Source organism: Staurois parvus, unplaced genomic scaffold, assembly GCF_062004578.1.
Source record: "Staurois parvus isolate SC_StPar_1 unplaced genomic scaffold, SC_StPar_1.0 ptg003633l, whole genome shotgun sequence".
NCBI classification, from domain to species: domain Eukaryota; kingdom Metazoa; phylum Chordata; class Amphibia; order Anura; family Ranidae; genus Staurois; species Staurois parvus.
Window position 1 is genome coordinate 1 of NW_028321429.1, and position 15179 is coordinate 15179.

The window sequence follows — 15179 nt, forward strand, 5'->3', positions numbered from 1 at the left end:
CAACGGCAGCCTTCAAACCTCATTTCTACAGATCACCTTTAACTTCCCTTCAATCAATAATATTTTATGAATGGGGACAGCGATGTGTATTACCATCTTCTTCCTGAAGAACCAAAACGACGTCTGCTTGCTGCAGAGACACCTCGTCTGCCTGTTTTGCCATGTAGGCCTTTGTGATCTCCACCTGGCGCAATCCTAGAGAAGATGGAATTAGAATCTGAGAGACGATTCAGACAGAGTATCATCACAGCCTCCAACCTCTGTCCTCCGCAGATATCCGGGACACCTCCACTGGTCTAGGTCCAGGAAAAACTCTAAAAGGGAAACTATTGTCTACAGTTTGTATTCCTCAGTGAACATGTGGATGTGATCATCATGAACACTTGACCATCACATCAATATACTGTATGTATTGGACACCGGATTATCTGGCCACCTGAACATCACACCTATATGACCTTGTTGGAAGCTTGAACCTCACACCTTTATATGGCCTCATTGGACACCTGACCTTCACATCTATATGAACTTCTTGGACACCAGAACATCAAAGCTATATGGCTTTGCTGGACAACCATTCATCACTCCTTAATGGCCTTTTTGGACACCTGACCTTCACACCTATGGCTTTGCTGGAGAACTGTCTATATGGCCTTGTTGGACACCTGATCATTACAACTATATGGCCTTGTTGGATGCCTCACACCTTTATATGACCTTGTTGGACACATGACCTTCACACCTGTATGACTTTGTTGGGACACCTGACCATCACAACTATATGGCTTTGCTGGACAACCATTCATCACTCCTATATGGTCTTGTTGAACACTTGACCTTCACACCTATGTGACCTTGTAAGAGACCTGACCATCACAGCTATGGCTGTGCTGGAGACCTGGTCATCATGCCTATATAAACTTGTTGAACACCTGACCATCACGTCTATATGACCTCGTTGGACACCTGCTTATCACGCCTATATGACATGGTTGGACATCTGCTTATCATGCCTACAGTATATGACCTTGTTGTGGACATCTGACTATCACACCTATATGACCTTGTTGGACACCTAACCATCACATGCCTATATGACCTTGTTGGACACCTGACCATCACATGCCTATATGACCTTGTTGGACACCTGCTCATCACACCTATATGACCTTGTTGGACACCTGCTCATCACACCTATATGACCTTGTTGGACACCTGCTCATCACACCTATATGACCTTGTTGGACACCTGCTCATCACACCTATATGACCTTGTTGGACACCTGACCATCACACCTATATGATCTTGTTGGACACCTGACCATCACACCTATATGACCTTGTTGGACACCTGCTCATCACACCTATATGACCTTGTTGGACACCTGCTCATCACACCTATATGACCTCGTTGGACACCTGCTCATCACACCTATATGACCTCGTTGGACACCTGACCATCACGCCTATATGACCTTGTTGGACCCTGACCATCACGCCTATATGACCTTGTTGGACACCTGACCATCACGCCTATATGACCTTGTTGGACACCTGACCATCACACCTATATGACCTTGTTGGACACCTGCTCATCACACCTATATGACCTTGTTGGACACCTGCTCATCACACCTATATGACCTTGTTGGACACCTGCTCATCACACCTATATGACCTTGTTGGACACCTGACCATCACGCCTATATGACCTTGTTGGACACCTGACCATCACACCTATATGACCTTGTTGGACACTAACCTCTCCCTGCAAGCTTCCAGTAAGCAACCTGGTCCCCGTTTTCTCTTACCTCTAGTCTTGGACTTGCTATATCTCTTATTTTCTTCCCTGACCTCCAGCGCAGTGATCCATCGGGCCCGGTCACTCCTGCAAACAGATACAAGTATGAGTAAGTTTGTCCAAGTGTCGGGTGTCTTCCCTAAGTTCCAAATCACCAACCTGGAAAAAAAAAAGCATGCAGCACATGAAGAATGGATCACTAATCCGTATAATGACCGGAAGTACACAGGATATTCGAATCAGTGACTCAGAAATACTCCCAGTCACTTGAAAGCCAATTAGCTGATGCAAAAAAGGTTCTGGAGCTTTTTTTGTAGTTAGAAGTCGGGCAGATTGGTGCATTTTTTTAAGCATTTTTTTCCCATAGGAATGAACAGAAAAGTGCAATAATTAAATAAAAATAAATAATAATAAATGATACAATACATAAATAAATAATAATTATACATAAATAAAATAAAAATCATAAAAGGAAATAAATGAACCTTAATACTAACCCCTAACCTCGTCCCCCACTCCTAATCTAGCAAAATAAGTTAAAAAAAAAAAACCTAAATAATATTTAAAAAATGAATAAAAACGGATAAAATAGCAGAAAACCATAGTAACAAAATTATGAAACAGATGATAATTTCTCTAAGGGCTAATACCCCCCCCCCACCCCCAAAACCGCCAAAGTTCAAAAACCCCTAACTTCGTCCCCAACGCTTAACCTAGCAAAATAAATAATAAAAAATAAATACTAAAATAATAAGACTTAAAAAATAAATAAAAAACGGATGAAAAAGCTGAAGAACATAACAAATGATGAAAACGATGATAAATTTCTCTACTGGCTAATATAAAAAAAAAATGCCAAAGTTCAAAAACACTTTACGCTGTACAAAACGCTCAAAAACACCCAAATGCCCCCAAAAATTCTTAAAAATGCATCGCTCAGGTGTGAATGCAGCCTTTTCCTAGGTTCACGCCTGCATTTGTCGCAGAAAAGCACAGCAGTAGGGCAGCACAGTGGCTAAATGGTTAGCACTTCCGCCCGGCAGTACTGGGGTCGTTGGTTCAAATCCCAACTACCACCTGCCTGGAGTTTGCATGTTCTCCCTGTGCCTGCGTGGGTTTCCTCCGGGTACTCTAGTTTCCTCCCACACTCCAAAGACATGCTGGTAGGTTAATTGGCTCCTGTCTAAATTGGCCCTAGTATGAAAAAAAAAGAAATAAAAAACTGCACCTGAAATTGCACCTAATGAATGTGAATGTCTCAACATTTGCAATTTACTGCAGTGTGATTTCTTGTGTGACTTTTTCTGTAGTTTTGTTGCGACTTCACATACATAGAATACAATGGAAATCGTGAAACTTTTCAACAATTTCTTGCAATTTGCAGCACAAGTATCAATAAATTGCAGCGATTTTAAATTGCACCGGCGTGATCGGTGACCGACACCCCGGTCACACTGGATGCGAATTGGCATTCGATTTGCATGCCAGGTGACTAACAAATCGCATGCTAAGTTGCACCTTACTGTCCGCAGTCACAGCGGTCATATCGGTGCGGTTCAGTCTTGGTCGGAGCCGCACAGATTTCTAAAGGAGTACACGCGCTACTTTCGGTGCGATTTGCGTAGACCTCTGCGTCAGATGTCTTGCAAATCGCACCTGAAAATCGGCATTTTCCCTGATTTTGAAATCGCGTGACTTCACTGCAAGTCGCACGATTTCAAAGTCGGCCTTGATATAAAGGGCAACTCCAGCAATGAGTGACAGCGATCAGCCAGCCACACTGCAGCTGTGCCAACATCAAGCATGCCGCAGAATTAAAGTGGTGCTAAACCGAAAAGCAAATATTATATAGCAGCTTACCAAGCGACGGCTGCATTCGTTTTATTTTTTTATGGCTTTCTTTCATCCATTTTCATATGGTGATCTGGCCAGCAAGTCTTTTTTTTTTTTTTTTTTTTTAACAGAACAAGCTGTCCTGCAGATGTGTCAGTTACAGGGATGAGACAAACCATTTACCACTGACAGGGATGCTTACAACGATCAGCTTTAATTTATGACAAAAACAAAAAACCAAAAAAAACAAAAAAAACACCTGTTCGCTGTTAACTGCAGTGTGAGATTGAGTTAAACTTCCGTTTGTTAGTGTATTTGCATCTGCTAGTTCAGGGGTGGGCAACTGTGGCCCTCCAGCTGTTGTAGAACTACAAGTCCCATGAGGCATTGCAAAACTGACAGTTACAAGCATGACTCCCAAAGCCAGAGGCATGATGGGACTTGTAGTTCACCAACAGCTGGAGGGCCACAGTTGCCCACCCCTGTGCTAGTCCATTTAATACTCCCCTCCCTCCAGACTGACAATGCTGCTGTCCAAAGGTGCCCCCTGTGCTCCTTCATCCAGAGTGGGGGGTGCTCTAACACAGGAGGTGTGTTATTGGCCAGACCACAAGGTGAACAGAGAGGGAAAAAGCCCCCACTAAAAAAAGAAAACGAATGCAGCCGCCACATCGAATTATTGGTAAGCTGCAATATATTACATTTTTGGGGGTTTAATACCGCTTTCAAGTTAACACGGCTGTGCAACTTTCTTCCAGCGAGGAGGGTGTTCCGGCATCACCAGCAGGCGTATTCCAGGATCCCCAGATTACACAGAGAAGGGAATGGGGTGAGCTGGGGCACGTTTAAGTCCATCCGCTGCCATTACCCAGAACTTCTCCAGCAAATACTCACAGCGTGTCTGTTCCCAGCACATATGGCTCCTGCCGCCCCTCGCTGGATTTCCTCATGGCTATCTGGAACACATAGGGCCCAGCCGGACTTCGGTTTCCAAGGGTCCCCGACTTTGCTAAGGGAGACATCACACCCTCTCCATCATCCATCATTTCAATGGCGTATTGATCTGTCGTCACATAATCCGTCACCAGATAGCTGTCCTCGCTGGGGGTTAGAGGATGATAAAACAAATTGTTACTCCAAATGGATCAGAGGTACAGGACCTGAAAAACTCCACCAAGAACTGTTCTGTTTGGGCCTACAACAGTCACCTAACATCACCGCTCGGGTCTACAACGGTCACCCAACATCACCGCTTGGGTCTACAACGGTCACCCAACATCACCGCTTGGGTATACAATGGCCACCCAACATCACTTCTCGGGTCTACAACAGCCACCCAACATCACTTCTCGTTTCTACAACAGCCACCCAACATCACCGCTCAGGTCTACAACAGTCACCCAACATCACCGCTCGGGTCTACAACGGCCACCCAACATCACGGCCCGGGTCTACAAGGGCCACCCAACATCACGGCCCGGGTCTACAACGGCCACCCAACATCACGGCCCGGGCCTACAACGGCCACCCAACATCACGGCCCGGGTCTACAACGGCCACCCAACATCACGGCCCGGGTCTACAACGGCCACCCAACATCACGGCCCGGGTCTACAACGGCCACCCAACATCACGGCCCGGGTCTACAACGGCCACCCAACATGACGACTCGAGTCTACAACAACAGTCACCCAACATCACCGCTCAGGTCTACAACAGTCTCCCAATATTACCGCTCGGGTCTACAACAGCCACCCAACATCACAGCTGCAGGTCTACAACGGCCACCCAACATCACGGCCCGGGTCTACAACGGCCACCCAACATCACGGCCCGGGTCTACAACGGCCACCCAACATCACGGCCCGGGTCTACAACGGCCACCCAACATCACGGCCCGGGTCTACAACGGCCACCCAACATCACAGCTGCAGGTCTACAACAGCCACCCAACATCACCGCTCGGGTCTATAACAGTCACCCAACATGACTGCATTACAGTTTTTGAAAAGCCTTTAAAAACAAAACCAAACAAAAAAACAAAAAACCCCACCCCACTGCCCACTCCGCCACTACCACCCCACCACCCCACTACCCACTCCACCACTACACCACCCCACTACCACCCCACTACCCACTCCTCCACCACCGCATACCATCACCACCCACTCTGCCAAAACCACTACTTAACATCCTACCACCACTTACCACCACCCACTTCTCCACCACCACATACCACTACTTACCACCACTCATGCTACTAAACCAAATACTTACCACCCCACCACCGCTACTTACCACCAGCCCCCACCACCACTACTACTTCCCACCACCCACTCTGCCACCACTACCATCACTACTTACCACCACCCCACCCATTATCACCACCCACCACCATTGCCACCAGTACTTACCACCACCCCACCACCCAACCCTCCATCACCACCATCCCACTACCCACTCCTCCATCACCACATACCACTACTTACCACCACCCACACCACCAAACCCAATACTTACCACCCCACCCCGACTACTTATCACCACCCTCCACCTCCACTACTACTTCCCACCACCCACTCCGCCACCATCACTACTTACCACCACCCCACCCATTATCGGAGCTGGTAAGTGGGGTTCCCAATCTTGCTGTACCCCAACTGGCTGCACAACGTGGACATCATTGGGAGCAATGCTTACCATTCAATGGTTGTCAGTAATGGTCCATAAGCTGTTGAAAGCTCTGCCAGGTTCTAGGGGCCATGATAGGGCGCGCCCCACAACAAGACAGCGAATAGCTGGGTGCTCAGGCCCACCTGTCGCACCGCCACATATATGCATGAAGCTGTCACAAAGGGGTTAAAGTATAAATGTTCTGTTCAGTTACCTCTTCTTCTTCGTAATGATGAGGACATCGTTAAATAGGAAGAGGTAGTAGTAAGGCCTTCCGAAGCCTTTGCGGAAGATTCCGGATTCTTCCACCAGGATGAGTTCACCTCTCTTCAGGAGCCAGCGGGAGGCGGAGATCAGAGGGAAGGGCTGAGTTCGGGGAAAGAAAAAAAATTTCCTTTTTTTTTAAGAATAAACACAGTATAGGCCAACAAGCTTATATGGGCGGAGCCAGCCAATGACATTGACCAATCAGAAATCGTTCCCAAACTTCTCCGCCTGTGCGGAGGACAATTAAACAGTTGTCATGGGGGATGGCAGTTTATACATTTGCTACAAAAAGCATTCCCTTCATTTTCTATCCTTATGATCCAATGGGAAGTGAGAGGAACAAAACTGGGGGAAATCCCTTATTATAGAGCTGGAACACGCAACCCCAACTGGAAGAAAGTTCCCCTCTGCTCCTCCTTCGGTGACAACTGTGAGGAGTTTCCAATTACTTTCTGCTCCAGTGACAACGGTCACCAAATCAGGAGAGTCAATCTCCCAAGTGGTGAACACAGACAGCAATTCAAACCTGGGGGTACAAGGCGGAGGAGAACACCAAACGCAGAATGTAGAAAGTGCAGCCTCCCATCATAGAAAAGCCAACGTGTTTCGGAGGGTCATCCAGATAACGGAATAATATTTCATAACATGACCCTTCCAAATTTTATATTATTATAATATATATATATATATATATATATATATATATATATAAATAAAATTATTATTTTATTATTATACAGGATTTATGGCGCCAACAGTTTGCTCAGCGCTTTACAATATAACGGGAGACAATACAGCAACAATACAGTTCAATACAAGAGGGATAGGAGGGCCCTGATCCTGGGAGCTTACAATCTAGGAGGGAGGGGCTAGTGGTACAAAAGGTAATAACTGTGGGGGATGGACTGGTTGGAAGAGTAGAAGATTCCATTATTAGCTGAGGACAGGATAGGCTTCCCTGAAGAGATCGTTTTTCAGAGATCGCCTAAAAGTGAGCAGAGTAGGCGATAGTCTGATAAATTAGGTAGAGAGTTCCAGAGGATGGGGGAAGCTCTGGAGAAGTCCTGGAGACGAGCCTGGGAGGAGGAGACAAGGGAGCTAGAGAGTAGGAGGTCTTGCGAGGAGCGGAGAGTACAGTTTGGGCGATATTTAGAGACAAGATTGGTGATGTAATTTGGGGCAGAGTTATAAATGGTTTTATACGTTATTATTAATGTTTTGAATTTTATCCATTGGGCAATGGAAAGCCAGTGGAGGGATTGGCAGAGAGGGATGGAGGACACTGAGTGGAGGTCAGTGGAGGGATTGGCAGAGAGGGGTGGAGGACACTGAGTGGAGGCCAGTGGAGGGATTGGCAGAGAGGTATGGAGGACACTGAGTGGAGGGATTGGCAGAGAGGGGTGGAGGACACTGAGTGGAGGGATTGGCAGAGAGGGGTGGAGGACACTGAGTGGAGGCCAGTGGAGGGATTGGCAGAGAGGGATGGAGGACACTGAGTGGAGGCCAGTGGAGGGATTTGCAGAGAGGGATGGAGGACACTGAGTGGAGGGATTGGCAGAGAGGGGTGGAGGACACTGAGTGGAGGCCAGTGGAGGGATTGGCAGAGAGGGGTGGAGGACACTGAGTGGAGGCCAGTGGAGGGATTGACAGAGAGGGGTGGAGGACACTGAGTGGAGGCCAGTGGAGGGATTGGCAGAGAGGGGTGGAGGACACTGAGTGGAGGCCAGTGGAGGGATTGGCAGAGAGGGGTGGAGGACACTGAGTGGAGGCCAGTGGAGGGATTGGCAGAGAGGGGTGGCAGATACAGAACGGTTAGTAAGGTGGATGAGTCTGGCAGCAGCATTCATGATAGACTGAAGAGGGGATAGCCTGCGATGAGGTTGGCCAATGAGGAGGGAGTTACAATAGTCAAGGCGAGATATAACCAGGGAGGGAATAAGTTGCTTAGTGGTTTCCGTGGTTAGGAACGGCCGTATCTTGGAGAATGTGGAGGTGAAGTATATTTTATGTATATACACACACACACACACACACACACACACACACATACATACATATAACATATCTTTTTCCTTACCTTTATCTTCCCAAATTCCAGCTGGGTTTGCAGCGTGTACATCTGTTCTGTCCTCTCCATTTTCCGCGCCCCCTCGTTGCATTGCTTTACCAACTAGAAACAGAAGATTTAAAAAAAATCCACAAAAAATTACCCATTTGAGTCTGCTGGGAGAGATCTGATGATCTATCAGTGGTAGGGGAAACCTTTAGCCCGGGTTTACACTGATGCGGTGCGGAATTTGCAGCGTTTTCTGTGCGAATTCCGCACCGCATCAAAATCGCACCCCGTTCATGCCAATCACTGCGGGTGAGTATGTTAACCTCTGCACGCCGGCTGAACGCAAATGTGCAAACTCCTGGCCTCTGGGCCTAGACGCCGAGCGGCCGCACATTTGCGTTCTATTAAAAAAGACCATATGTGCTGAGAGCGCTCCCAGCACACATGTCCGGTACTCACAGAAAGGTCCCAATCTCCTCTTTCGATCAGGACCTTTCCCGATCATGTGACCTTCTGAAACTCTTAAAGGGCCGGGAGGCGCCGGCGTGAAGGGGTTAACAACACCCCAAAATCGGTCTGCAAAACGCGGTGCGATGTGCAGAATCGGATCGCATAGGTGTGAATACCCATGCAATTCGATTCTAGTGTGGACCCAAAAAAGGGTCCTGCACCTTTTTGGTGCGGGTACAGTGCAAATAGAGAAATCCAAAATATACGGCTCCGATCGCACTGCACACAAATCGCGTGTGATATGTACAGGAATGCGGTGCAGTTTCTCTGCGAATCACATGCGATATACCGCTCCGCATATACGTGAACCCGGGCTTAGAGCAGGAGCGGACTGACAACTCATGGGGCCCCCCGGGCAATAGGGGGATCATGGGGCCCCTGTGTCCTTGCCCAAACTCAAAAAAGCCTATGAAAAAGGTACCAGGGGCAACTCATGGGGCCCCCTACTGACCCCGGGCCCTCGGAAAGTGCCCGAATTTCCAAATAGTCAGTTCGCCCCTGGGGCCCCCGGGCAATAGGGGATCATGGGGCCCCTGTGTCCTTGCCCAAACTCAAAAAAGCCTATGAAAAAGGTACCAGGGGCATCTCATGGGGCCCCCTACTGACCCCGGGGCCCTCGGGCAGTGCCCGAGTTTCCAAATGGTCACTCCGCCCCTGGCTTAGAGTCATAATCTCCCAATGAATGGAATATCATACATGGGAATTTATTCACTAAAGGCAAACAGACTGTGCACTTTGCAAGTGGTGCCACAGAGATTAGTAAATGAGGCGAAGCTTCACTTTGCAAAGAATACCCAATCACATACAAGGAAATTAAAAAAAAAAAAAAGCAGCATTTTTGTTCTGCATTTGATTGGGTGATGGAAGTCAGCAGAGCATCCCTGTCATTTACTAAGCTCTGGAGCAACTGCACTTGCAAAGTGCAGAGTCTGTTTGCCTTCATGAAAAAGCTCCAATGTATACAGGATAGGATGCATTTACTAGACGGCTCAGAGACTTACCTTACTGATGGCTTTCAGTGCCCGGGTGTTGGCTTCATACTCTGGGGAGTACATGTCCGTCTTCTGGCAGATCGTCTACAGAATGGGACACAAAACACATTAAGATCTAAAAAGAAACTAAATTACATATCAAAAAGGACAAAAACATACATATTGGGGGTTATCTACTAAAACCGGTTCGAATTCTGGTGCAGCTCTGCATAGAAACCAATCAGCTTCCAGGTTTTATAGCGAAAGCTTCATCGAACAAGCAGAAGCTAGAAGCTGATTGGCTCCCATGCACAGCTGCACCAAATTCTAAGTGCTCCAATTTTAGTAAATCTCCCCCATAGGGACCATGGGAAAAAAAAAAAAAAAAAAATCAAATCGCTCTACAGAATTATGAGGCATTCATACAGACATCACAAATAATCCATCTATTTCGCCTGACATGTTTATTTCCTGGAATCAGCACCGCCACCAAGTGGCCATAACGTGGTATTTTGCCGATTGAAAGCAATGGGGGGGGGGGGGGATTTACTCAACCACTTCCAGTCCGGATACTTTCCCCCCCTTCCAGTCCGGACGCTTTCACCCCCTTCCAGTCCGGACGCTTTCACCCCCTTCCAGTCCGGACACTTTCCCCCCTTCCAGTCCGGACACTTTCACCCCCTTCCAGTCCGGACGCTTTCCCCCCTTCCAGTCCGGACGCTTTCCCCCCTTCCAGTCCGGACACTTCCCCCCTTCCAGTCCGGACACTTCCCCCCTTCCAGTCCGGACACTTTCCCCCCTTCCAGTCCGGACACTTTCCCCCCTTCCAGTCCGGACACTTTCCCCCCTTCCAGTCCGGACACTTTCCCCCCTTCCAGTCCGGACACTTTCACCCCCTTCCTGTCCAGGCCAATTTTCAGCTTTCAGCGCTATCACACTTTGAATGACAATTGCGCGGTCATGCAACACTGTACCCATATGAATTGTTTAGCATTTGTTTTGAGGCAGATAAAACTTTATTTTTGGTGGTATTTATTTACCACTGGGATTTGAGATTATATATATATATATCTATCCAAACATTTTGAGAAAATAAAAAGGTGTTTTTCTTATAACATTTTGCAAATAAATCTTTCTTCATAAAACTTCGCCAAAATGTATTCAGTTATCTTTTTAATAAAAAAAAACAAAATAACCCAAGTGGCTCTGAGGAAGAGGCAAGTCCTCGAAACGCCCCAGACTCTTGGATGTCTAAACGCCCTATTGCGGACTGTTACCCAGCGCGGTGTTGACCCAGCTGTTCTTTATGATGTGCCTTGACTTTATTGTCGTTTGTGAGTACAACACCTACTTTATTTGTTATTAAACATTTTTTATGGTAATGCACTAGGCCTGTGCGCCCTCTGTTTTGTCTTTCTTCACTGGGGGTAGGTAGGAGGGCACAGTACAGAGGGGGATCAGGAGGGCACAATACAGGGGGAAGGTAGAAGGGCACAGTACAGAGGGGGATCAGGAGGGCACAATACAGGGGGAAGGTAGAAGGGCACAGTACAGAGGGAGATCAGGAGGGCACAATACAGGGGGAAGGTAGAAGGGCACAGTACAGAGGGGGATCAGGAGGGCACAATACAGGGGGAAGGTAGAAGGGCACAGTACAGAGAGGGATCAGGAGGGCACAATACAGGGGGAAGGTAGAAGGGCACAGTACAGAGGGAGATCAGGAGGGCACAATACAGGGGGTAGGTAGAAGGGCACAGTACAGGGGGAAGGTAGAAGGGCACAGTACAGAGGGAGATCAGGAGGGCACAATACAGGGGGTAGGTAGAAGGGCACAGTACAGAAGGGGATCAGGAGGGCACAATACAGGGGGAAGGTAGAAGGGCACAGTACAGAGAGGGATCAGGAGGGCACAATACAGGGGGAAGGTAGAAGGGCACAGTACAGAGGGAGATCAGGAGGGCACAATACAGGGGGTAGGTAGAAGGACACAGTACAGAAGGGGATCAGGTGGGCACACCATTAACGGGGGGGTCCAGAGGACACAGTTAAGGTTCTGGGACACTGCCCAGGACATGGCCAATTCAGGACAGCTTAATCTGGAACAGTTGGCAATTATGATATGATATAATGCAAATTATCATGGGGTCCCCATGCAGTCAGGGCCCCTGGGCAGTGCCCATGCATTAAGACAGCCCTGCCCACGGTGTACGTCATGCTGGACAATGGATGTAGCAGAAATTGGACCAGTTAATGCAGTACTCACATCCATCAGCAGAGGGAGCCGAGTGACCCTCTGCATGGGGAGGATGAGAAAAGAAATCATTGGCAGGCCTCCGCACTCCGGCTTCATCTGGATCTGGGTCAGCGTTTCCTTAAAGGCCACGTTCGTGGATCTGAAATGACAGAGATAGAAATGTAAAGTCCCCATCAGAACAGTGGACAGGTTTGGTGGGCAGCTTCTCCTTCTCTAAGCTACCTGCTGATCTAGGCTTAAGGCGGCTGAAGTGTAAAAATACATTCAACTGTAATATATTACACACATTTTATTTTTTTTATTACATACACACAATATTATATACCATACACATACACACGTGATTTTGCGCAGCCCTGCCACCCTGTAGCAGTAGTTCTGCTATCAGGAAGAGGTTAAAAATGTTGGAAAACCCAGAAAACTACCTGCCGATCCTGCCAGAAATCCAGGGAGCTTCTAACTTCCTGTAGTTATCTGACAACGCTGCCTCTGCTGCACTGAAATCTCAAGCATGGTTGTCAGCCGTGCTGGACTACAGAACGCCTCCCTATTTTATGGAGGTAAGGAGAGGGAGGTGTTCTGTAGTGCCTTGGCAGGATCACTAGTTGACAAAGTAACAAACGCTCGGGGGAAAAAAAAAAAAAATGTAGACAACACATCTGAAAACTGGTAAATGGTGTTAAATTAAAATGCAGTTTCGGGATCTATAGGGGATGGTATTCGCTCTCTGAGCTCGGAGACTTACCACCAGAGATCCTGTGACTCACTTCCCAGATCGATTTGCTGCAACAGGTCACTAGAGTTAATCTTTTTATATTTTGTTTTCCCTCACTCCCGCTTATCAACATAATTATTTTTTTAAATAAAAAAAACTTTCTATTTTCATGACATGCTTTATTTTAATTCCAGTGATGCCATTACTGGGTTTCTGTGCTTCTCTATGCATTACAGGCAGATCATGGCTGGTGGGAGAGTCCGGCACCCTGCCTCAGCACTACTCTTAAGAGCCATCATCCCTGATACAAACAGTGGGCTGGCTCCTGGGAGGAGTTATGCAAATGTCAACATGTCTTGCTGGGTGGATGTCAGTCTGGAGAAGTGGGCGTTCCTTGGCAGGCTGTATTTGCATGCAGACCACCCTAGGTAACGCCTACATGTGATGCAGAGCGTCTACGATTGACAGAACTGAATTCCAGTGAATGAAAGGGGCGGGCCAGAGACAGTCAGGCTGGGGAGGAAAGAGCTAGCCGATACTGGGTGTCCTCAAATAGAGGCGGAGCTCTATCAGACTTTCTGCAGCTTCTAATGCACAACTGTGCAAGACTGAAGGAGAGGAGCCGGTACACCTGCGCAAGACTGGAGGGGAGGAGCCGGTACACCTGCGCAAGACTGGAGGGGAGGAGCCGGTACACCTGCGCAAGACTGGAGGGGAGGAGCCGGTACACCTGCGCAAGACTGGAGGGGAGGAGCCGGTACACCTGCGCAAGACTGGAGGGGAGGAGCCGGTACACCTGCGCAAGACTGGAGGGGAGGAGCCGGTACACCTGCGCAAGACTGGAGGGGAGGAGCCGGTACACCTGCGCAAGACTGGAGGGGAGGAGCCGGTACACCTGTGCAAGACTGGAGGGGAGGAGCCGGTATAACTGTCCAAGACTGAAGGGAAGGCCGGAGGTTGGGTCTAAGTGATGTAAAGGCTCCCTATCAATGATGTGGTGCACAGCCTTATGGGTAGAAGCAGTTATGGCGTTGAGGCTCCATCTGAACTTCATAAAAATGCATACGGAGTCAGATCATTCCGCGTAATGTCATCTGTGCTGTGGACCAAGAATACCGGCCTCCACATTAGAAAATTAATTTGCCTCCAACTATTGGCTAAGTCACCTGGTGACCGATGGGGGGTGGGGACAGAGATCCAGAAAGGATCCAAGAGTGCCCCCCCACTTACAGCAGCCTCTGGAGGGTCCTCTGCTGGTAGACCTCGTTGGAGCAGTAGATGACGTACGGCTGGAAATGGTTCAGCGCATGGCTCTCCACAATGTCACTGATGTCGTGGATGAAGGGGTTGTCCTTGTGCCGCTTCTCCAGGTCATCAAAAAATCTGTAACAAAAAAAAGAGAAAAGATGACCCAGTGTTGCCTAATAGTAACAAAACTGCTACGGCGAGGTTGGGTCTTATCGGTCATGCCTTGAAGATGACCTAGAGTAACCTTTCCAGTTAAAAACATTTGCAACTCACTCATGAAAGGCAACCAGGAGAACATCTCAACCCCTTTCTGGAGCTCCAAAACTCCACATAAGAGGATGTCCAAACACTGACTTCCAGAAACCAAGTCCAGGGTTGGGACACCCTATAGTGCTGTTAGCTGCTGGTTACAAAGCGTGGTCATCATACTCAAGGTCCGATTGGTTGGCACAGGAGTCAGCGGGCCAACCTACAGCTTACAGCCAGAGCCAATACTTACCTATAAGTGTGCCGAGGGCTTAGCGGGTCCCTGGGCACAAAGAAAACATTTACAGCTAGAGCAAGGGAATTCGAGTGAGTGTGCGTTGGGGGGGGGGGGGTTGGGTTCTACCATGAAGAGACTCTCAATTTCCCTCAAAATCTCATCTCCGATTCTGCAGTGACATCTGCCCAATTTATTTTTGCCGTCTAAATATCTATGGAGGGAATGCGACACTACCAGATATGCAGATAGAAAGACATAATGTTGTGTTAGGTAACCCTACTCTGTCCACTTTGTCCCATATAACAAAAGAAAAAAAAATTAATGGAAAAGTAAAAAAGGAAAGCAAGAAAGGGAAAAGACAAGGGAA

At 48.0% G+C, this 15179-nt stretch overlaps 1 protein-coding gene across 1 annotated transcript in view; it reads right to left on the reverse strand.

Moving 5' to 3' along the window:
- Window positions 1-93: 93 nt before the first annotated feature.
- The window catches only part of LOC149427604 (rho guanine nucleotide exchange factor 16-like), a gene marked incomplete at its 3' end in the record, with an annotated part of 49623 nt that continues 34537 nt past the window's right edge, over window positions 94-15179 (reverse strand). The window contains exons 6-13 of the mRNA XM_089667861.1: window positions 14311-14463; window positions 12375-12504; window positions 10142-10216; window positions 8652-8744; window positions 6522-6673; window positions 4529-4735; window positions 1812-1888; window positions 94-195 (exon numbers count right to left, since the gene is read on the reverse strand). Of these exons, the coding sequence (XP_089523987.1) occupies window positions 94-195; window positions 1812-1888; window positions 4529-4735; window positions 6522-6673; window positions 8652-8744; window positions 10142-10216; window positions 12375-12504; window positions 14311-14463 (989 nt within the window). The remainder of the gene's footprint in view (window positions 196-1811; window positions 1889-4528; window positions 4736-6521; window positions 6674-8651; window positions 8745-10141; window positions 10217-12374; window positions 12505-14310; window positions 14464-15179) is intronic.